Here is a 22,082-nt window from a genome sequence, read left to right as displayed (position 1 = left end):
GCCGGCCGGGCTTAGAGAGGAGAGGAGGCTTGGAGAACCCCCTCTGATGTGCGGGGGCGGAGTCTCGCGCGGTCTGGGCGGGCGCTGCGTCGGGGGCGGGGCTTCGCGGCGTTTGGGCGGACGCTGCGGCGAGGGGCGGGGCCAGCGCGCGCACTCCAAGATGGCGGCGGCCAGTGCAGCAGGGCCGCCTACGAACGTGTTCCCATTCCGCGATGCCCGCGCCGCGCCGGATCCGGTGTTGGAGGCCGGTCCGGTGGCGCACGGGCCACTGCCGGTGCCTCTGGTGCTGGACAACGGGTCGTTCCAGGCCCGCGCAGGCTGGGCTTGCCCCGGGCCGGACCCGGGCCCCGAGCCCCGGCTGCAGTTCCGCGCCGTGTGCGCCCGCGGGCGGGGCGGGGCTCGGGGCGGGGCGGGTCCGCAGGTAGGCAACGCGCTGGGCAGCCTGGAGCCGCTGCGCTGGATGCTGCGATCGCCCTTCGACCGCAACGTGCCGGTGAACCTGGAGCTGCAGGAGCTGCTGCTTGACTACAGCTTCCAGCATCTGGGTGTCTCCTCACAGGTGAAGGGTGGGGTGGGGTTAGGCTTGAGGGGAGGGGTGAGGTCGTGTCCCCGCTCACTCCGCTCTCCGAGGGATAATAGTCATTCCAGTAGTTCTGATTGTCATTTAGTCATTGATTTAGTCAGTCGATCAAATATTAGGTGCCTAACGTGTGTAAGTCCTGTGCTAGGCGCTTGGGGTATGGCAGTGAGCAAAAACAACGCCCTTTTCTCTTGGAGCACATATTCGGGCTCGTTTGTTAATACATTAATTTATTATCAGATATGTATTGAGCATCTACTCTGTGTCAGGCACTTTTCTAGGTGTTTGAAATACGTCCGTGAACGTGACACGAAATCTCCTGTGCTTATGGAGCGGGTGTGGAAAGTCGCTCTAGTATGAAAAGACAAACAATAAACGATAGAATTAAGTAATATATTCTGTCGCATGATAGAAGGACAGGAGAGGGTTGCATGTTTTCAATAAGATGGTTGGGGGAGGACTCGGGAACAAGGTGTTGTTTGAGCAAGAACTAAAGGAGATGATTGAGGGAGCGGTCCTTGTGAATATCTGAGGGAATAGTATTCCGGAGAGAGGGCACAGCCAGTAAAAAGGCCCTGAGGCAGGAGTGTACCCTAATCCTAACTGAGGGCAGCCAGAGTGAGGGGGAGGGTAGTCAGTGGAAGAGGAAGTCGGAGAGGTAATGAGGGGACAAGTCACACACCTTATAGGCTTCTACGCTGAGTGAAATGGGGAGCCGTTGCAGGGTGTTGAACAAAAGAGGGACGTGGCTTATGTTCCAAAAGGATCACCATAGCTGCTGTATGGAGAATGGACTGGCCGGGGTCATAGGGTAGAAACAGGGAGACCAGTTAGAAGGCTGTTGCAGTTAGGAGGTGAGGGATGATGGTGACTTAGATGAGGGAGGAGTTGAGGATGTGATAAGAAGCAGTTGGATTCTGGAGATATTTTGAAGATGGAGCCAGATGATTGGCTGACAGTTTGGATGGGGCTTGACTTAAGTTGACCCTACTTTCATATTTTCCAAAGCAACTTCCAGGAAAGATGGATGTTTTACAGTTGCTTCTGATTCAGTTTTTTGATTGGAGACCAAAAGCCAGTTGAGCCCTTGCAATAAGGATTTCTGTTTCTTTTTAGGCTTTAAAAGGAGTATTCTCTTAGCACCTACCAATTTACTCTTTTCTTTCCAAGTAGGGCTGTGTCGATCATCCCATAGTTTTGACAGAAGCCGTGTGCAACCCATTGTATTCACGACAGATGATGTCCGAGCTTCTCTTTGAGTGCTATGGGATTCCTACGGTTGCCTATGGAGTAGACAGCCTCTTCAGTTTCTACCACAATAATCCAAAGAACTTGATTTCCAGCGGGCTCATCATTTCATCTGGATACCAGTGTACACATATTTTACCCATCTTAGAAGGGAGGTGAGTTGCACTTATGGCATTTGGGTGCTGTTTTGAGAAGCATTCAGAAAACATTTATTGGGCACCTGATTTAAAGGTGGAGTGGAAAGAGCAAGGACAGGACCATGAATTGGCCTCTGGGCTTAGTTCTGACCTCCCTCACTGTGTGAGTATAGATGTCACTTCATCGTCCATCCTTTGTGACCTCCTGGATCGAGTTGGGGTAGATGGTCCCTGAAGTCCAAATCCATAATTCTAGAACTTTATGATTCTGACTTAATGGTGAGATGGCTAACACCGTACCTGTAGGTAGTAGGTGCTCAATAAAAATGTTCTGAGTAAATTATTTAAATAGATTTAATTTAGACTGTTGTGTTCTGGAGTCACTTTTTAATAAGAGATTTTTTATTTTTTTATTTAAAGCTATTTAATGACAATTATTTAGACCTTTCTTTTTAACTACTGTACCTAGTACATAATAGGTACTTCGTAGATGTTTTCAAGTTCTATAAAAAGTGAGGGTAGTTTCTGTCATGTTTAAAGTCTTGTTTTATAGCTGGGTTTTCGTTGTCTGATAAAGAGACTAGGCCGGGGAGGGAGGGATAAATTGAGAATTTGGGATTAACAGATGCACACTACTATATATAAAACAGAGAAACAACAAGGATTTACTATATACACACAGAATTCAATATCTTGTAATAATCTATAATGGAAAAGAAACTGAAAAAGAAGGTATATATAACTGAATCACTTTGCTGTACACCTGAAACACTGTAAATTAACTATACTTCAATAAAAAATTAAAAATTAAAAAAAAAGAGACTAGGCCAGCATCATGCTCTCCTGAGAAGGTTTCTCTTTGCATAGAGATAGAGAGGGTGTGTAAGTAGTGAGAGAAGGCCTGGCTTTGGAATTGAAAGCCTGGGTTTGCAGCTCTGCTGAGGATGAAGTACTTAACTTCTTTACTTAGTTTCCTAACATATAAACTTGGGAAAAACTGGTTTCTCAGGGTTACCTTGAGAACGAAACGAGATAATGTAGGTGATGGCACTTTGTAAAACAGTCTGAATATTTAAGTGAAAATAAATGCTGTTGAATTTATTGAGCCCTATAGTGGGAATTTCTCTTGAAGTTCTTACAAAAATTTATGAAGAAAAAAGTAATTCTTAGACATTACCAAACACTCCTGCTATAGAGTTTTCTATCTTATATAACCAGAATATGCAGAAATTAAAAATAATATTGTTATTTTATGTTATGTTATATTGAGAGAATGATTTTACTCAAAGGCTAAGAAATGATCAGATTGGGGCATATCACGTTCTATGCTGGCATCTGCTGGTGAGGTGTGATATAGCAGTGACATTTTAGTACACAGCAAGTTCCTAGTGCTCTGCTCCTCTAACTTTCTCACACTGAGAAAATAAAGGTACTCTGGTTCTCCTCCCCTTCACTTCATGTCAGAGGGACGTGGTTCTCTTAGGAGATTACAATAAGCCAATGTGTATGTGATTACTTAATGTGTTTGCATAAGTAGAAGTGGAGTGTCTAGGGGAGGGGTACTCAAACTCTGGCCTACACTAGAGGGACTTGGGAAGCTTGTCAAAATGCATATTCCTGGGGAAAAATGCATATTTCTAGGCCCTTCCTAGAGCAGATGAGTTCTTCCAAGATGCTTGCCAGAAGTTACCTTCCGAGATGCTTGCCAGAAGTTAAATGTTCATGTGTCTGTTTGGATGTGGTCTAGGAATGCCTGCATTGGGTAAGAGGTTGCACTAAGGCAACTTTAAAGTTCCTTCCAACTGTTAGGTTTTATTTCCCCCAGCTGGTCAGTTGCTTCCTTATTAGTCTACATCAAACTATCCTCCGCCCTAGTGCACGTGCTCCATATTTTCTCCTCCACATTGCCAAAAATTTCAGTGCTGTTTCCATCCCTTGGTTGTAGGTTGGATGCTAAAAACTGCAAACGCATCAACCTGGGAGGAAGCCAAGCAGCTGGCTACCTCCAGCGTCTCCTGCAGCTGAAGTATCCTGGGCACCTGGCAGCCATCACTCTCAGCCGCATGGAGGAGATCCTGCACGAGCACAGCTACATCGCTGAGGATTATGTGGAAGGTACAAAGAGGATGTTTGCTTGAAGCTTTTGAATGTTGTCTGCCTTTGGGGTGTTCCTTAAATTGTTCCCAGGGTGACTCTTTCGCTCACTTTTTTACTCTTAGTACTTTTTAGCATTCCCTTCCCTTTTTGGTATTTGCTTTCCTAACAGACTTTTTCAATTAATTGATAACTTGCATATGTAGGTTCTTTTTCAACATCGTTTTGGCTACTCTGGTTCCTTTGCCTTTCCATATAAATATTAGGATCAGTTTGTCCATATCTACAAAAAAAGTTCTGTCAGGATTGTGATTGAAAGAACATTAAATCTGTAGATCAGTTTGTATATAGAACTACAACATTCTAAATGTAGATTCAGATATAATGTTAAATCCAGATTGGGGAGAATTGACTTTTTTTTTTTTTTTACTATGTTGAGGCTTCTAATCCATGAACATAGTATGTCTTTCCATTTATCTAGGTCTTTATTGATTTCTTTCATCAGCATTTTATAATTTTCAGTGTATAGACCTGTACATGGTTTATTAGATTTATGCCTAATTATTTCTTTCCTTGTTTTTTTCATTTCAGTTTTCAGTTGCTCATTGCTATTGTATAGAAATGCAATTAATTTTTATGTGTTTACCTTGTATCCTGTGACCTTGTGAAATTTACTAGTTCTACTTTTTTGTAGATTCCTTGGGAATTTCTAGGTAGACATGTCATCTGGGAATAGGGACATTTTTATTTCTTCCTTTCCAGTCTGTTTGCCTTTGTTTCTTTAGGAGTGGTAAGAGTGGACATTTTTGCCTTGTTCCTAATTGCTGATCTTGTGGTGGGGAAAGCCTTTAGTCTTTCCTTATTAATTATATGATGTTACCTCTAGTTTTTTTTTTTTAACCTCTAGTTTTTTTTACAGATGTCCTTTATCAAATTGAGGAAGTTCCTTTCTGTGCCTAGTTTTGCTGGTCATTTTTATCATGAATGGATTTTGAATTTTGTGAAATGCTTTTTCTGCATCTGATATGATCCTATGGTGTTTGTGCTTTGGACTGTTCATATAGGAGAGTATCATGATTGCTTTTCAAATTTGAACTAGCCTTGATTTGGGGAGATAAACCCCACTTATTCATGTATATTATTTTTTAATATATTGCTGGATTCAATTTGGTAAATTTTATGAGGTTTTTGTGTATATTCGTGAGGAATATTAATCTATACTTTTTGTACTGTCTTTGTCTTGTTATGGTATCATGGCAATGCTGGTCTTATTAAATGAGCTAGAAAGTGTTCTCGTCTACTTTCTGGAAAAGACTGTGTAAATAATTGATATTATTTTTTTCTTTAAATGTTTGATAGAATTCTCCAGTAGAACCATTTGAGCCTGGGGATTTCTTTTTCTGAATGAATTCAGTTCCTTTAATAGAAGTAGGACTATTTAGGTGATTGCATTGGTGTCTTCTTTTTTGCTTTAGGTTTATTTTGCTCTTTTTTTCTAGTTTCTTAAGGTAGAAGCTTAGATTATTATGATAACTTCTTTTTTTTTTTTTTTAACATAGTTGGGAGCTTTTTTTTTTTAAATTTATTTATTTATTTATTTTTGGCTGTGTTGGGTCTTCGTTTCTGTGCAAGGGCTTTCTCTAGTTGCGGCAAGTGGGGGCCGCTCTTCATCGCGGTGCGCGGGCCTCTCACTATCGCGGCCTCTCTTGTTGCAGAGCACAGGCTACAGACGCGCAGGCTCAGTAATTGTGGCTCACGGGCCTAGTTGCACCGCGGCATCTGGGATCCTCCCAGACCAGGGCTCAAACCCGTGTCTCCTGCATTGGCAGGCAGATTCTCAACCACTGCGCCACCAGGGAAGCCCGATAACTTCTTTTTAATATAGGCATTTAAAGCTTGAATTTCCCTCTCAGCAGTGCTTTATCTACATTTCACAGATTTTGGTATGTTATGTTTTCTTTTTTACTGAGTTCACATATTTTCCAATTTCGCTCAAGCCTTTTTTATTTGGAACCATTGATTATTTAGAAATATATTGTTTTATATCCAAGTGTTTGGAGACTTCCTTGTTATCTTTCTGTGGTTGATTTCTAGTTTAATTTCATTATGGTCAAAGAACTTATGTTGTCTGGTATCAGTTAAACTTGTGAAGATTTGTTTTAGGACCCAGGCACGATCTGCTTTGGCGAATATTCCATATACACTTGCAAAGAATGTGTATCCTGCTGTTGTTGGGTGGAGTATTCTGTGATGCCATTTAGGTTCTGTTGGTTGATGGTGTTGTTCAGTTCTTCTATACCCCTCTTCATTTTCCATCAAGCCATATTGATTATTAAGGGTGTTGAAATCTCCAGGGATAATTGTGAATTTTCCTATTTCTCCTCTCAGTTCTGTCAGTTTTTGCTTTCAAGTGTCTGAAGCTCTTTTGTTAGGTAAACATTTAGGATTCTTACGTCTTCTTGGCAATTGCTCTTTGACCATTATATAGTGTCCTTTTTATCCCTTGCAGTTTTCTTTGCTTTGAAGTCTGCTTGAACATTAACATAGCCACTCCAACTTTCTTTTGATTGGTGTGTCTTTCCGGCCTTTTAATCTACCTGTATCATTATACTCAAAGTAAGTGTCTTAATAGTTGGGTCCTTTTTTTTAAAAAAAGATCCCTTCTGTCAGTCTCTATCTTTTAATCGATATGTTAAGACCATTTCCAATTAATTTAATTCTTCTTATGTTTGGGTTTAGGTCCACCATTTGATTATTTGTTTTCTGTTATTCCTTCTCTTTGTTGTTCTTATTGCTCTCTCTTGCCTTCTTTGGGTTATTTGAACGTTTGAAAATTTTTTTTTGGTATTCCATTTTAATTTGTCTATTGTGTTTTTCACTGTATATTTCTCGTGTAGGTTTTTTTAGCTGTTGCTCTAGAGATGACAGTAAATAGGCTTTTCACAGTCTTCTTAGAATCTCTGTTTTACCAGTTCAAGTGGAACGTGGAGATGTCAGCACGCCAGAGACCCCGTTTTTTTTTTTTAATTTATTTATTTTATTTATTTTTGGCTGTGTTGGGTCTTCGTTGCTGCTTGCAGGCTTTCTCTAGTTGCGGCGAGCGGGGGCTACTCTTCATTGCGGTGCGCGGGCTTTTCATTGCGATGGCTTCTCCTGTCATGGAGCACAGGCTCTAGGCGCGTGGGCTTCAGTAGTTGTGGTGCGCGGGCTCAGTAGTTGTGGCTCACGGGCTCCAGAGCACAGGCTCAGTAGTTGTGGCTCACGGGCTCAGTTGCTCTGCGGCATGTGGGATCTTCCCGGACCAGGGCTCAAACCCATGTCCCCTGCATTGGCAGGCGGATTCTTAACCACTGTGCCACCAGGGAAGTCCCCAGAGGCCCCTTTATCCTTTCTCCTTTATGTTGGACTTGTCTTCTGTGTCGCATCTACATACACTGGAAACCCATCAGACGTCGTCATGGTTTTTACTTCCAATTGTCAATGTATTTTAAGGAGCTCAAGAGGAGGTTAATTACTATGTTTAATCAGATTTTCATCATTTCTGTTGCTTTCCCTTCATTCCTGGTGCTCTAGATGGTATCCTTTCTGTCGGAAGAACTTTATTTAGCAATTCGCTCAGAGCAGGTGTGTTGGCATCGTGTCCAGGTCTTATAGCTGCGTTTCGCCGATTGGGTGGCTTCAGAGGTGGGATGGAGTGTGCTTCCTCCATCTTACCCGCACCTGGAACCCTGGTGCCGACTTTCTAATATCAGTGCTAATAGTGTTTCCGTTTCCTAACTTCCAAAATCATTCTGTTGAAGAATTGCAGAAATGGCGGTGCCCCGATTACTATGAGAACAATGTCCACAAGATGCAGCTCCCGTTTTCCAGCAAGCTCCTGGGCAGCACCCTGACGTCCGAGGAGAAGCAGGAGAGGCGGCAGCAGCAACTGCGGCGGCTGCAGGAGCTGAACGCGCGGCGGCGGGAGGAGAAGCTGCAGCTGGATCAGGAGCGGCTGGACCGGCTGCTCTACGTGCAGGTGACAGCGGACCCCCCAGGGCGGGACCTCAGCCTCGCTCCATAAAATGCGTCATGCATCTTTTTGACCTGGGGTCAAGAAGGGGTCTGGTGGGGGGGGGTCATCCATGTAGAGATCGTGCGTGTAGAGGACGGTGTAGCAGCAGGACCTGAGAGCTGTGGACCTGGCCTTGTTGATTTATTTTATCCTTGTGGTCCCCTTTGTTTGATTTTTAACTTCTGGTTTAAATGTAGCACACGTGATGCAAAGCGCACAAATCCTAAGTGTCCAGCTCAATGAATTTTCACCACTGAAACACATGATGTATCCAGGCCAAGAAACAGAGCATTACCAGCAGCCCAGAAGCCTCCCTCAGCCTCCTCTTAGTAACTTTCCCATCTCTTCTCACCCAGAAGCTAACATTTCTGACGTCTGTCCCCATAGATGAGTTTTGCCTGCTCCGGTGGTGCTGAGATGGTGCCGCACGGGAGCCCAGAGATGGCTGGGGAGGAGGGCTTCGTTGCGAAGCTTTGGTGGCGGTGGGTGGGTGGTTCTATGGGGGGGCAGGCTCAGGGAGCTCGGGGAGCCCTCTCCCGCCATCGTTCTCTGTCCAGTGTCTAAGTTCCATCTCTCCTTCCCGTGCGCGATTTCCCCGACGCACATCTTTGAGGATGGATTGTGACTGCTCGGCTTGCAGGAGCTCCTAGAGGACGGCCAGATGGATCAGTTTCACAAGGCCCTGATAGAGCTGAACATGGACTCCCCGGAAGAGCTGCAGTCCTACATACAGAAGCTCAGTGCCGCAGTGGAGCAGGCGAAGCAGAAGATCCTTCAAGCGGAAGCCAGCCTCGAGGTGGACGTGGTGGACAGCAAGCCAGAGGTACTGTGGGCCTCGGGAGGGAGGTCCCGCGGGGTGCTGCAGAGCAAGGGTCCCCAGCCCCCGGGCCGCAGAGCAGGAGGTGAGCAGTGGGCGAGAGGGTGAAGCTTCATCTGCCGCTCCCCGTAGCTCGCCTTACCACTGGAACCATCCCCCCACCGTCCGTGGAAAAATTGTCTTCCATGAAACCGGTCCCTGGTGCCAGAAAGGTTGGTGATCACTGGTGTAGAGAGAACAGCCCTTTCGGAGGGCGGGAGGAGTGGCCGGAGAAGGCTGACATCAAAGGGGTTGTGACCAGACTCGGGGGAAAGAGAGCAGAGTGGTGTGTGATATCCACGGGGACATGGGTGGGGGCAGGGATGGCACTGACCTTGTACCAAGTGAAGTTCTGACCCAAGGTGTTTCAGCTGGTAGAGCTCTGGCCCCTGGGAAGGGGATGTGTGCAAGTAGAGTAGGCAGGACATACACACACCTATCATGTGGCCCATCTTGAACCTGAACCTGCCCCTCTGATGGTTCCTGGAAAGTTAGTCATATGCCCCCTTAACTTTCTTCTGATCTTCTATTAAATATATCGTGGTTGCTCTTTCATGCACCTCCTTTCCATCTCCGTGCTCCCTAAGGACAGGGGATCGTGCTTCATGTATAGTTAGGAATTTTTTACAGCCGCTAATAGACATGCTCACTAAGATATTTGTGGGTTGATTTAAGATCAGCCTTTTGTTAGTTACTAAACATTGACTCTTTGATCTTCTCTCTCCTTTTCGTTTCCCTTCCAGTGGGCTGTTAGTGTTGATGTGGCCAAAAGGGCAGGTGGCGGGGCTGAAATAGGATCCTGGGTAATTCATACCGTCGCACTGGGCCCCGCATGGTGAAGGGGCTGCCTGCAGGTCACACCTCGGCCCCAAGTCACTGGTTGGCGCTCCTGTCTCTAGAACTGGACGAAAGTGTTAATAAGTGGACACATTGTTGCTGAATCTGTCATCTCTAGAGTGCTAAAACAAAGGAACTAGTTCATTGCCTTCTGACACTTGTGGGGCAAGATTAGCCAGTCCAACTGTTGATTTTTGTTTTTAAATCAACTTTACCTGTAGTTTTAGAGAGAAACAGTCTTGTGGAAGACTCCAGTTTGCTGCCGGGTGTAGTGTGGTGCTTACCAGGGACCTCAGGGCCGTCCTTGGCTCGGCAGGCAGCCTGCTTTGCAGTGACTGTCTCAGCTGGAGGCTGGCTCTCGGTTCCTGCTCTCAGCCTCACCTTCCCCACCTCTCCGACAGGCTGTAGACCACGTGAGGACAGTGACTGAGCATGCGTGACTGATGAAGCGGATCCTGAGTCAGGCTTCCTCGGCACAGCGTGCTGGATCACTGAGATCCAGGGTAGAAGTGCCTTGACCACCATCTTATTCTCGCACAGCGTCCCAGATCAGCTTCCAGAGAACTAATGTGCCTTGTCTAGTTTGCTCCTTTTCAGCTCTGTGTTTCAGATTTGAGCTGTTGTTTCCTAGGATCCAGGTCCACATTGCCTTTGTTGTTTATTCATCTGTACTCAGTTTTATCATGCTTATCAACATGTCCACAGGACGTCAGCATCTTTATATCAGAAATGGACCACTAAGCCACATGCACATGGGAGAGTTCAGATTTAAAAAGAAAAAAACAAGCAACTGTGAAGATGTGATTCCCAAACAGTCAGGGAACCAGTTTTTCCTTTTCTTGTTTCATTTTTCTGCATTTGTTACATGCCCTGATTCAATCACTCTGTTTATTCATTCAGCAGATACTTATTAAGTCCCTACTTTGTTCTGTGTTCTAAGGGTACATATTCAGATTTCTCTGGGCTTGGGGTGACTTTGAAATGTTGTACTTTAAAAGGTTTCCCTACGTACAACAAATTTGATGAATCGATCTGTCCCCAAAGCTTTAATAGTCAGGGTGATTGTTAGAGATTAGATCCATTACAGTAACATTCATGGAATAAATTTGGCCATGACACTGGCCAGCCAGTTCTACCTTTCAAAAAGTATTTGTTATATTTTCCAACAATATAATTCTTTTAGAATGGAGAGAACAGATTTATGTGGACCACAGTTCATATTGAAATGCAATCTAAGCAGTAATGGCTGCACTGGATTAATAACAGCTACATTTTTTAACTTCCAGTGTTTTTTAAAATCCATTTTTTCGGGACTTTACTGGCGGTCCAGTGGTTAAGATGCCGCGCTTCCAATGCAAGGGGCATTGGTTCGATCCCTGGTTGGGGAACTAAGATCCCACGTGATGCACAGCGCGGCCAAAAAAATACATAAATAAAAATAAAATCCACTTTTTCCTACAGACCAATCCATGCCAGCCCTCGGTATTCTGCAGGTGTTCGACGAGGATGTTGTAAATGAGTAGGCTTCCTTTTGAATACTTTTAATATACTTTTAGAATATTTTAAACACTTTTAAAATTTTAAACACTTCTAATATACTTTAAAATACCTCCTAATGAAGTATTTAAACTAAAAGATGCTGATTTTGCGTCACTACGAGCGCAGCGTAAGGGGATGGGAGGCGGGAGCACTGCTTGCAAGCACCCGTGTTTGTTGGAGAAGACAATGGGCCAAATACAGAGCGTGCCCTGGCCTGACGAGCCGAGATCAGAGCTGCCCTTTGCTTGTTTTCATGCTGCTCCAGGCTGTTCCAGGGAACCATGCTGCATCTTCCCTGAGGGACTCTGGCAAACTGTTGCCCTGTTCAGTTCCAAAAGAACAGTCATATTTACGTTCCCGCATGCCACCCAGTACACGTGGAGACCCTGGCAAACCCTAGGGGGAGAGAAAGCAGCCATGGTAGAGAAATATGTTCTGTCTTAGATGCGTATTGTCGGCATTGAAATTACCAGCTTTGTTCCTCTCTGTGAATCGTATGAATTGGGATAAGGAAAGTATCTTTTTATCATTTTTAGTGGAGCTAGAAATTATCTTATTTTTAAGGTTCTCACCTTAAAAAACCTGCTTTTGAATATAGCTAGATATGAAGGTGGATAATAATAGTTTTGTCACAGCTGAAGAAGCCTTTTGAAGCCCAGACATTCTGCAATCCTCTTTATTCTAGAGAAATTTGAGGGTTGCCAGGGACTAGGGGTACAGATGTGACTAAGACGCAATCCCTGTCCTCCTTGGTACCTCAAAAAATAGGGCTATAGAACCATACTCAGGCTGTAATAAAACTTATCAAGTGTGGTGGTAGATGCGTGTGGGAATACAGAAGGAGTTTTGAGAAAGGATTGGGGTGTTTGAGCTGGGCCCTGAAAGATTATTTGATTTCAGCAGATAGCAAATGAGGAAGGAAGGACATTTTAGATGGAAAGAAGCACACGTGCAGGGAGCAGGGCACATCGGGCACAGAGAGCGTGGGAGATGAAGCTGGAAGGGAGGCCATGGCCACCTATTAAGGTCTTTATCCAGCGGCCCGGATATTATCCTTCAGACAGAGCCTTCAGAGTGTGCTGAGCAAGGCAATAACCTGATGAGATTTTATTTTAGGAAAATAACTGGTGGCAGTTAGGATGATGGCTTTAGGGAGAGGCAAGGCTGGAGGCGGGAAGACAAGATTAAAATGTGTGTAGTCATCCAGAAGAGAGCTGATTTTTGTCAGTGGCCTGAAGTTTGTCAGTGGCTGTTGGGGTGGAAGGTGGAGGAGGACACACTTCCAAGGAAGGAGCCAAAGATCCTGGTGTCGTTCAGGAGTGGCAGTTGCTGATGATAACAGAACATGTGCCAGACCCTGTGCTGGGCACTTGGGCAAGTATCATCTTGATTAATTTTCACAATTCCGTGAGTACTGTCTTCATTCCCATTTTATGAATAAGGAAACTGACACTGAGGCGAGGAAAGAAACGTGCCCAAGGTTGCACAGCTAGGAGCAGCACAGCTGAGAGACCCGAGCAGTCCGGGTCTAGATTGTCTCCGGTCACTGAGGCTGGGTTGAAAGGCAGCAGGGGGAGGTGGCGCTGGGGACCGAGCTTAGGGAGACGATGAGCTGGGTTCTGAGCCCCCCATCTCTGGAGTCTCTGTGGGACACCAGGCAGGACTGTCCAGGACCCAGCTGTGGAAGGACCTAGAATCACACAGGGAGTGGGAAGAGAAGAATGCCTGGGGAAGGCCACTGCTGAGGGGTTGGGTGGAACCGAAGGGAAGCGTGTAAGGAGAGGTTTAAGACACCTGCTGACCGGGGACAAAGGGATGGCCTGGTAGCGGTCTGGGGCTCGCTCTACTCCTGCCTCACCAGAAGCTTGTTTCACGTATCTGCTGCTTCATAAAAAACACTCCACACTCGGCAGTGTGAGGCAACAACCGTGTTACTGTGCTCATGAATGTGACGGGTCAGGAGTTCAGACAGAGTGGAGCGGGGGTCTCTGGGACCTCAGCTGGGAGGACTTGGACAGTTGGGAACTGAACTCTCTGGAGGGTTTTTTCACTTCCCTGGCATCTGGGCTGGGATGACTCAGAGGCTGGACTCCGCAGACCTGAGCACCCACGTGCGGCCTCCCCGTGCGCTTGGGGCTTCTCAGCGCAGCCACTGACTTCCAGGAGGGAGCTCCCGAGAGGGAGGAGCCAGAGAGCGTATGTCAAGGGACATTGCCTTGTTTAAGAGTGACTTTGCATTTTACCTTTGCAGCTGATATGAATAGGTTCTAGAGAAGTGCAGTTAAGTACTCTGAATTATGTCGGTAATTTACGTACGTCATAGATTCTGAGAGTGAGGAGGGCTCTCCTCTCAGGCAGCCTTGGCGGTTGGTGTTGAATCTGCTCGAACCCTCCCAGGACGCCGTCTCATCAGATAGTCCTTTCTACAATAGCTGTCACTGTTAGAGCCTCCTTCCAGGGAATGCAACAGAGTTCCTTCCTGAAACTTCTCCCCTTTGAGTCCGGAAGGTACAACTCATCTGCCTTTCATGTGGGAGGATGACAGATGCCCAAGGACATCATCCAGAACTATCCCCCCACCCTCCCAACTTCATTTGTTCAGGTCAAAATTAAAGGTGTCCTAAACCCTCAATTGGGAACCTTGCCGGCGTGTCTAGGCCCCGCCCAGGGTCATTGTCGTGGAAGAGGAAAGCCTGTTCTGCAGGCCTCCATGGATGGGAGGCATTTGGCCGCCTTGGAGCCTTCAGTCACATCTCCAGCCCAGTGGACCTGCGCTCAAGGGGACTGATTGCTAAGCCTGTTAGTGTTGGCACATATGTTTATTAATTATTAAGAGATTGACTTGATTTTACCCGTAGTCTAAGCTGCTTTGTAGGACACCGGCTCTCACACCCTCTCCCCCAGAGCTCTGTGCGTGGCGGTGTGACAGGTGCAGGCAGCCAGTCCTCCCCGGGGCGCCAGGCTGGAGCTGCCCCTCAGAAGCCTTCAGAGAAGGTGGGAGTTGATGAGGCTTGTCTCAGTGGGAAGGGTAGGGGATAAGAGCGAAGCTCATCCCTGGCTTTTTAGTCTTTTAATCTTGTGTTCACGTGTGTTCCTTTTTTTAACAGTTTAGAAACTTTTTCATAGTTTTTATGTGTGGATGTACTTTTAGGACATTAGGCAAGATCCCAGTTCTTTTTGGTGACAGTGAACTCATAGAACTAAGGCTCGCTGAATTACAGGTTCTGTCCACTTGTGTTTCTTCTCTTCTCAGACCCCTGACCTGGGGCAGCTCGAACCATCTCTGGAAGACGTGGAAAACATCAACGATTTCGAGCCCTTGTTTTCGGAGGAAACGCCCGAAGTGGAGAAGCCGGTGACCACGGTCCAGGTTGGCCTCCCGTAGCCTCCACCTTGCTTATGCTTTGAAGCTTAACATAAATGACCAGTCAGGTTTAGTCTGCTTCTTTAGGAATACTTTTCCCTAAAATACCAGTTGTATTTTCTAGAAGGGAGAGTACTAGTACCGAAAACTTCCAAAGTCAGGGTTTTTTTTCCCCCCCATGGTGATTGTTTGGGGTTCCAGCACTAAGCTCTGTGCATCTGTGAGAAACAGTCTCCTGGGTGGAAGCATTTGGGCAACTAACTGGGGACTTTAGACCTGAAGACCAGCTTTTAATGATTTTATTTAAATTTAAGCCAGTGTTATAATGCTTCATTCTCATTTGGGTCTGTGTTTCTGTCATTACAATGGCAGCCAGGTAGACTGGTGTGAGGCTGAGACACACCTGGGAGAAGCCCTTCCTGGCTCTGCGGGCACTGGGGACTGAGCCAGGCACTTGGTCTTCCAGTACCAGCATTTCTCAGCTGCTCTTCACCAAGTCTCTTTCCCTGCATCTCAGGGACCATTTCATGAAGCAGATGTGTAGCGGTTTATAATCCAAAGGTTGAAGAAGGTAGAAAATTGAATTATCAAATCAAGAGAGTTGGGGAGAGGTTATTCCAGCACAAAGGACAGAAGCTATGTTGGAATAAGAAATGCAGTTAGAAGAAACTGGCAACTGGGATGTTTGTTCTCGTGGCCTAAAAATATCTTCTAAACCTTGGGTTTTTAAAGCCCGTGTTTAACTTGGCAGCATATCATCAGCTGTTTGTTGGGACAGAAAGAATTCGAGCTCCAGAAATTATCTTCCAGCCGTCTCTCATCGGGGAGGAGCAGGCCGGCATAGCTGAGACCCTCCAGTACATTCTGGACAGGTGAGACTGAAACTTCTTTCTTTTACTTCTATTTTCCTGAACCATTTCCTTGAATTTTGAATTGAACAGTGGATTTGATGGCCAGACATCTCCTTTTCATTGACTTGCAGCACTCAGATGGTATTCTTTCTCTCTCACCAAGCGTGGCACAGAGTTAGGGCTCTCTAATTCATTTCTGAACGTGTAAATGCTCAACGTGTAAATGCTTGATTTGAGGAGCTTTAAGAGTTTCTTTCAAAAATTTGGGCAACATGATATATGTGCATTGGCTTTCCTATAAATCTTCACATTATTGCAGACTAGTGATTCTAAATCACCCTAGAAACGTGCAGAACTTAGTTTTTTTCCCCACCTTGCATTTTATGTATTTAAGAGTTTGCATTTCTACAAGAACATGCCTCCCCCACATCCGTGTATACAGGTATTTTCCTGCAGTGTGAGTTTTCCTAATACAAGTTGGACAAGTAGGGAACACAATTTTGTGGTACGGTGGTTGCTATTGGTTAAAACAGGGTGGAAACTTACACCTAGCAAGGAAGAAAAGCCATTGCAGCTACTTAAGAGTGGCTTTGAGTTTTGTCTAGCAGTGGGTGGGAAAGTGAGCAAACACAAATAAGATAAAACTAGTAGTAAAAAAAAAAAAAAAGCACAAATGGAGAGATGGGTCCTCAAAAGGAGAGGCAGAACTTCTGGGGGTGATAGAAATGTTCTGTATCTTGGTTGTGGTGATGGTTACTGTGTAATGGTTACTGCTGTTGATGGGTATATAAATTTGTCAGACTTCATCCAAATGTATTTAAAGTAATCCTCAATAAAGTCAATTTTTTACAAAAACATGTATTGGAAAGGCATAATATTTTAATCATGCTAAGGAAATGGATTGACCATTCAAATTAAGGTTTTGGCTAGCTATTTGGCATTCTGTAAAGACACAAATGAAAAATGGAAGGCTTTTTTTTTTTTTTTTAACTTTTTGCGTAGACCTTTTCTGTTTTGTACTGAGAGCTTGCATTTCCACATCCATATTCTCTTCAAATATTCAAGTTGGAGGGACTAGAGCAGAGGAATCGTATTGTCCCCAGGTACCCAAAGGATGTTCAGGAGTTGCTGGTTCAGAACGTTTTCCTCACTGGCGGGAACATGATGTATCCTGGGATGAAGGTCAGAATCGAGAAGGAGCTGTTGGAGATGAGACCCTTTCAGTCTTCCTTTCAGGTACCAATTGTCCTTGTAACCAGCTGTTTTGAAAATAGCCTTAATTATTTGTTTTCTGGTTACAAAAGTAGTAAAGTGTAAATGAGAAAAATTACTTGATAATTCCATCATCCAGAGATAGCCACTATTAACACGTTTGTGGCTTTCCTTCTGGTCTTCAATCTATGTTTAATTTTCTTTTTTCTTTTTACTTTTATTTATGTATTTATTTATTTAATTTTGGCTGCGTTGGGTCTTCGTTGCTGTTTGCGGGCTTTCTCTAGTTGTGGTGAGTGGGGCCTGCTCTTCGTTGCGGTGTGCAGGCTTCTCATTGCCGTGGCTTCTCTTGTTATGGAGCATGGGCTCTAGGCTCATGGGCTTCAGTAGTTGTGGCGATGGGCTTAGTTGCTCTGCGGCATGTGGGATCTTCCCGGACCAGGGATCAAAACCGTGTCCCCTGCATTGGCAGGCAGATTCTTAACCACTGAGCCACCAGGGAAGCCCTATGTTTAATTTTTAAAGCAGAATGGAAATCGTATTTTACGTACTTCTTTGTTTTAATTGACGAAAGCCTGCATATAGTAAAAATTCAGAGAGTACAAGAGTGTACACTGAGAATAAGGCATTCTCTAGGAGACTGGCTGGGGAGATTTTTCTTTCACATATTTTCTGCACACTTGAGTGTATACTGCTTTGTAACCTGAATTTCTTAACCTGTCGTGAATGTTTTCCCGTGTCATTATTCTTCTAAAATACTTTAAAAAATGACTGTATGATGTGGATGTCCCACAATTTATCTACCAAATTCCTGATCACCAAGAAACCCCACAATTTATCTACCAAATTCCCGATCGCCAAGTCTGAGCTCCTGTTGTGGACCAGGCACCTTGGGATGCTGAGACGTCCTAGACACCAGATGCCCCGGCCCCAAGGAGCTTGCTGCCTGAGGGGGCAGCAGTCAGATGAATAGGCCGGGATAGCCCACAGCGCGAGGGGCATACAGACGTAGGCACCTAGGGCAGGCTTCTTGGAGGTGGGTCTTCTGAGCGTGAGGAGGTGTTTGCCAGGTAGATAGCGTGGAGGGGAGCGGGGTGGAGAGAACATTTCGGACGGGGACCAGCAGGAGCAAAGGCTCGCGGGCCGGAAGCTTGTTGGTGAGCAGCTGAGTGTGGCTGGAGCTCGTGACTGTGCAGGGGAGCGGGGGAGGGCCGTGTGCACGGCACGCGTGGTGCAGAGCTTCTGTGTCCTGCTGGGGGCTCAGCTGTGGCCCCCTGTGCCGCACGATATGTTGTGCGTTCAGGGGGTGGTCTCTGGGCTTCGGTCCTGACTCCGCCACCGCCGTCGCTGAATTTTGCCAGGCCTCAGTTTTCTCCGCAGTACGGAGGGGGTCGTCCTGGTGCCTGTTACCAGCATGCAGCGCGCCTCGCCTGCCAGGTGCTCAGCACAGAGCCTGCGTGTGATAAACAGACGTCAGCTGTTGTGCTGAGGGTCCCTAAGAACACTCCAGGTTCCACGATTCGCTAGAAGAACTCACAGGATTCAACATGTAGTCCTCCTCGTGATTTATCGCAGTGAGCCCTTCCCCCGTGCAGGGAGTAGAGTGAGCGCCTTACACTCGTCACGTCACCCACACTTTCTAAGCCAGAGCGGTCGGGGCTTTTGTGACCCTGATTTTGTTGATGGTTCCTTCTCGCAAGTCTCACCTCATCCTCCTCCAGCTGTGCTGATTCCACCTGCCCTTTACTCCAGAAAGTTCTCAAACCACCATTCCATCCTGGGACTTCTATGGGTGGGGCAGGTAAGAGGGAGGTGGGAGGTCAGACGGGCGACTGCAGAGAAGAGGAGGCCCGATCTGAGTTGCAGAGTGGTCCGCCCGGTGCTCAGCTCCGCCTAGTTGAGGGGCGCTCACAGGGCTGCTGGCCCCGGCCTCGCTCCCCTAATAAGCAGTGGAAACCGAGGGCTGGCAGCATCATGGGGAGCCCAGGTCAGCCTCTCTGCTCTCATTTCCCCTGAGGCTCCTTTGCCCCCGTGGCCAGAGCCACCTCGCATCGGGCTCTGCTTCCTTCTGCTGGCAGAGAGGGGATCAGGTCCAGGAAGGCCTTCCCTCCAGGTCTCTCCACCTGACAGCTTGTGGTCTACAGCATGGGGCAGGAGGCGGGGCAGCTGGTGCCTCTCCCACCCAGAGTGGCAGGTCTGGTGTTGGTAAAGTCGCTGATAACCACGTATCCGGTGAGGTCGTGTCTGGTGGGCTCTGCGTGTTTGCGTGATTTCTTGAAGAGTCTGGGGCATTTCACTCAGCTCTGTTTAAGGGGTGCAGAGGTAGTCCTGCCCCGTCTTGGAATTAAAGGGGGCCCTCCTGCGTGTGTATTTCTGGGGACAAAATGTAGGGGCTGTCGCTGGCCTTGCTGAACATTCAGTCCTCGGACCCTGATGGGAGACGCCCGTCCAGTGACTGCTCTGCTCATGTTTCAGGTTCAGCTGGCCTCGAACCCTGTGCTGGACGCCTGGTACGGTGCTCGCGACTGGGCCTTGGACCACCTGGACAACGAGGACGTCTGGATCACCAGGAAGGAATATGAAGAGAAGGGAGGAGGCTACCTCAAGGAGCACTGTGCTTCCAACGTGTACGTCCCCATCCGTCTGCCCAAGCAGGCCTCACGCGCCACGGAAGCCCAGGCATCCGGCAAAGGCTCGGCGGCCAGCGGGGGCGGGCCCGGCGAGCAGGCGTAGCACAGGGGCCCCTCCAGGGACCTTGGGCCACGTCGGCCAGTGTGACAGGACGGTGACTCTGCCAGCTGTGTCCATCCCGAGTCTGCTGGGAACATTTGGCTGCAAGATGGATTTCTCCTGGGGAGAACAGTTTAGTGCCACTGGGAGTTACCCTCTGCAACTGTGTTCTTTTGGGGGCGTTGGCGGTGAAGGGACTTTAGGTGGCCTGCTGTCTTTGCTGAGCCGTGGATGAGCCGTGGCCTTCACTTCCCTCCGCGGTGAATGAAGACAGGGTGGGGGACGGAGGTGTGCAGTCTGCACAGGCTTCCTTCTTACCACATTTTAAAGCCTTGTTTTTTTTAAAAAAATCCTTTAAATTTTATATTGTCAGTGTAGATAGTCTTCTAAATTTATTCCAAAATTGTGCGAATGCCCAGCAGGTGGAGTTCTTTCACATACAGGTAAAAAGGTAACATTTATATCCTAAGAACAATCAACCACGAACTCTCAGGGGCTAGAAATATTTCCCTCCTTCTTCTATTTCTGCTTAGAAATAAGGATAAGGGGCCCCAAAGAGGGGAACCAGATAGTACGAAGTCACTCCGTCAGGGCCTGCCCGGTGCCCACTTCTGAATGGTCAGGTGTGGGGCTAGTGGCCCGACTCTTGTTCGTACTTTCTTTGCTGGAAACTTTTCCACGATATGAGGTCTTCCTACAGTTTTTAAAACTTCTCTTCCTGTGAGTGTGTTGGCTGCTTAACTTTTCAGGTCTTTCCGAAGAAAGAAACAGACTGGAAAAGCTGAGCCGTGGAGCCTTTTCAGTTTCGCCGCAGCCTCACATCCCCTGGACCTTTGCAGCCTCATCGTAAACAGACAGATAACCCCTCTCTTATACAGAGATTGCTTGGTGAGAATTTTAACTCTCACACACACCCAGTACTTGAGCCCAGAAGCCTCCAGAGCTGCTAGCGTCCTTGTCACAGAATCCGTACGTTTAAATCCCATGGGATGTCTGGCCCACCCCTCTGAGGAGGCCACCTCAGAACCAGTCTGCTGCTGCAGTTCACCAAGGATGGTCACCTGCGTCGCCAGCTCTCCGGGGCTTCGATACCGAAGACCGGGAAGGGCCAGTGGTGGTGGAGGAGGAAGCGGAAGATCCAGGCCGACTCAGGACCCCCCACGTCCCTGCCGGGGAGCCACAGGCCGTCCACAGCTGGGCCCAAGGCCGGATGAGATGGTGAGAGTGAACGTGAGCTGCCAAGAAAGGACAGATGCGAAGAAGGCAGGACCCGCCTCGTGGGAGAGGTTTCCATATCACGTTTCTGGGAAGAGGAGTTGAGCTAACTGTCGTAGGCCTGGGGAGACAGGGGTCTTTCTCCCACAGTCAACATTTTGAACAGCCCGAACAGCAGTGGTGAGGTGGAAGGATTGCCCTGGAAGTCCAGCCTTGGTGGGGAAAGACCCTGTGTGGGCAGGTGAGCTGGGCTACAGCGTCGTCCAACAACAAGTGTGAAGCCGGGCCTAGTCGGGGTGCCCGTAGCCTGGAACTGAGGAGGTTTGGGGCTGCGGTGAGGCTGGACCTTGAGCTCTCCCGCTTTATCTCTAAGCCCTCACACTGACCTCTGCTGACACCTCTCAGCCCTTCCTCACACAGACCACCGGCAGCACTCATCACGGTACCGAGAGCTTTTTCTCTGCCCCCAGATGGTCTCTTATAGACTGTAAAGCATTCCCCAAGATCAGGAAGAGGGTTTCATTCAGCTTGGAGTATCCACAGCCCAATGCTGGGCCTGGAGGGTGCTGTGGGCTCACAGGATTTTGAATGAATGACCAACTGGTTGTGTAGATAAGTGAATGACTAAATCTGTGAACAAAGACAATTTGTGACTAACTCGTGCGCTCTGTTGAGAGGAACAAATCGGGTCCACACTGAGGGCTTTCGCCTTAGCTGGGGAGCCCTACTTATTGAGACATCTCAAGTCTTCTCTGTGACCCTGCCAGGACTGTTCGTGGAGAGAAGGTGGGTGTGACTGTAGCTGAATGATCTGAAGGCAGCCGTGAAGGAATAGATTCCCATAGCCCAGCTTCGGGCTTCTGTCTGGGTTGTGGGAGGGGGAGATAGCCCAGGGGAGGGAGAGTCTGGCGTGGGGGCTCAGCCCGGCTCTGGGTTTGAGTCAGAGCATCCCTGAAGGTTGGGTGGCCACCTAGGGCGATTAGGGCCGCTCTCCCCGGCTAAGATGTGGTAGGGGTGTCCCTCCTTCTGCCCCCACTGCCTTCCATTGGCATTTCTGGAAATAAAAAGTTTTACTAAAGCAACAAAGAAGGCGAAAAGGTAAGAAAATAGAAGTTAAGAGTAATATAAGTGTTAAAATATAGGCAGAGAACACTAAACCAAGAAATGGAGAAACTGAATTCATACAAATACCATATGCAAAGATTATTTCATGCCTACCTAAGGGATTAAATGAATATGATGAAGTTTATCATTAGAGAACTTTGTAATTAAATCATTTCCAGATAATTAGAAAACGGTAGAACAGAGGATTAAAAAATGTAGGCAGAGAGACTGGCTGATCACTAAATCCATCTCCCTTTCCTT

The 22,082-nt window shown here is 47.1% G+C and overlaps 1 protein-coding gene and 1 long non-coding RNA gene across 2 annotated transcripts in view; one reads left to right on the top strand and one right to left on the bottom strand.

The window, feature by feature from the left end:
• Nucleotides 1-22,082, bottom strand: part of LOC309645411 — a 377,709-nt gene that overhangs the window by 130,786 nt on the left and 224,841 nt on the right. The gene's annotated exons all lie outside the window — the stretch shown is intronic.
• ACTR5 (actin related protein 5) lies at nucleotides 123-21,363 on the top strand. The gene is made up of 9 exons (XM_082430182.1): nucleotides 123-559; nucleotides 1,754-1,983; nucleotides 3,911-4,080; nucleotides 7,860-8,077; nucleotides 8,754-8,936; nucleotides 14,599-14,715; nucleotides 15,442-15,581; nucleotides 16,664-16,796; nucleotides 19,248-21,363. Exons 1-9 carry the CDS (start codon nucleotides 161-163, stop codon nucleotides 19,503-19,505), a joined length of 1,848 nt encoding a protein of 615 aa, XP_082286308.1. The 5' UTR covers nucleotides 123-160; the 3' UTR covers nucleotides 19,506-21,363.

The sequence above is a fragment of the Balaenoptera physalus genome (assembly GCF_965194825.1).
Source record: "Balaenoptera physalus genome assembly, chromosome: 16".
Lineage (NCBI taxonomy): Eukaryota > Metazoa > Chordata > Mammalia > Artiodactyla > Balaenopteridae > Balaenoptera > Balaenoptera physalus.
This window is presented reverse-complemented; position numbering and strand designations above follow the sequence as displayed.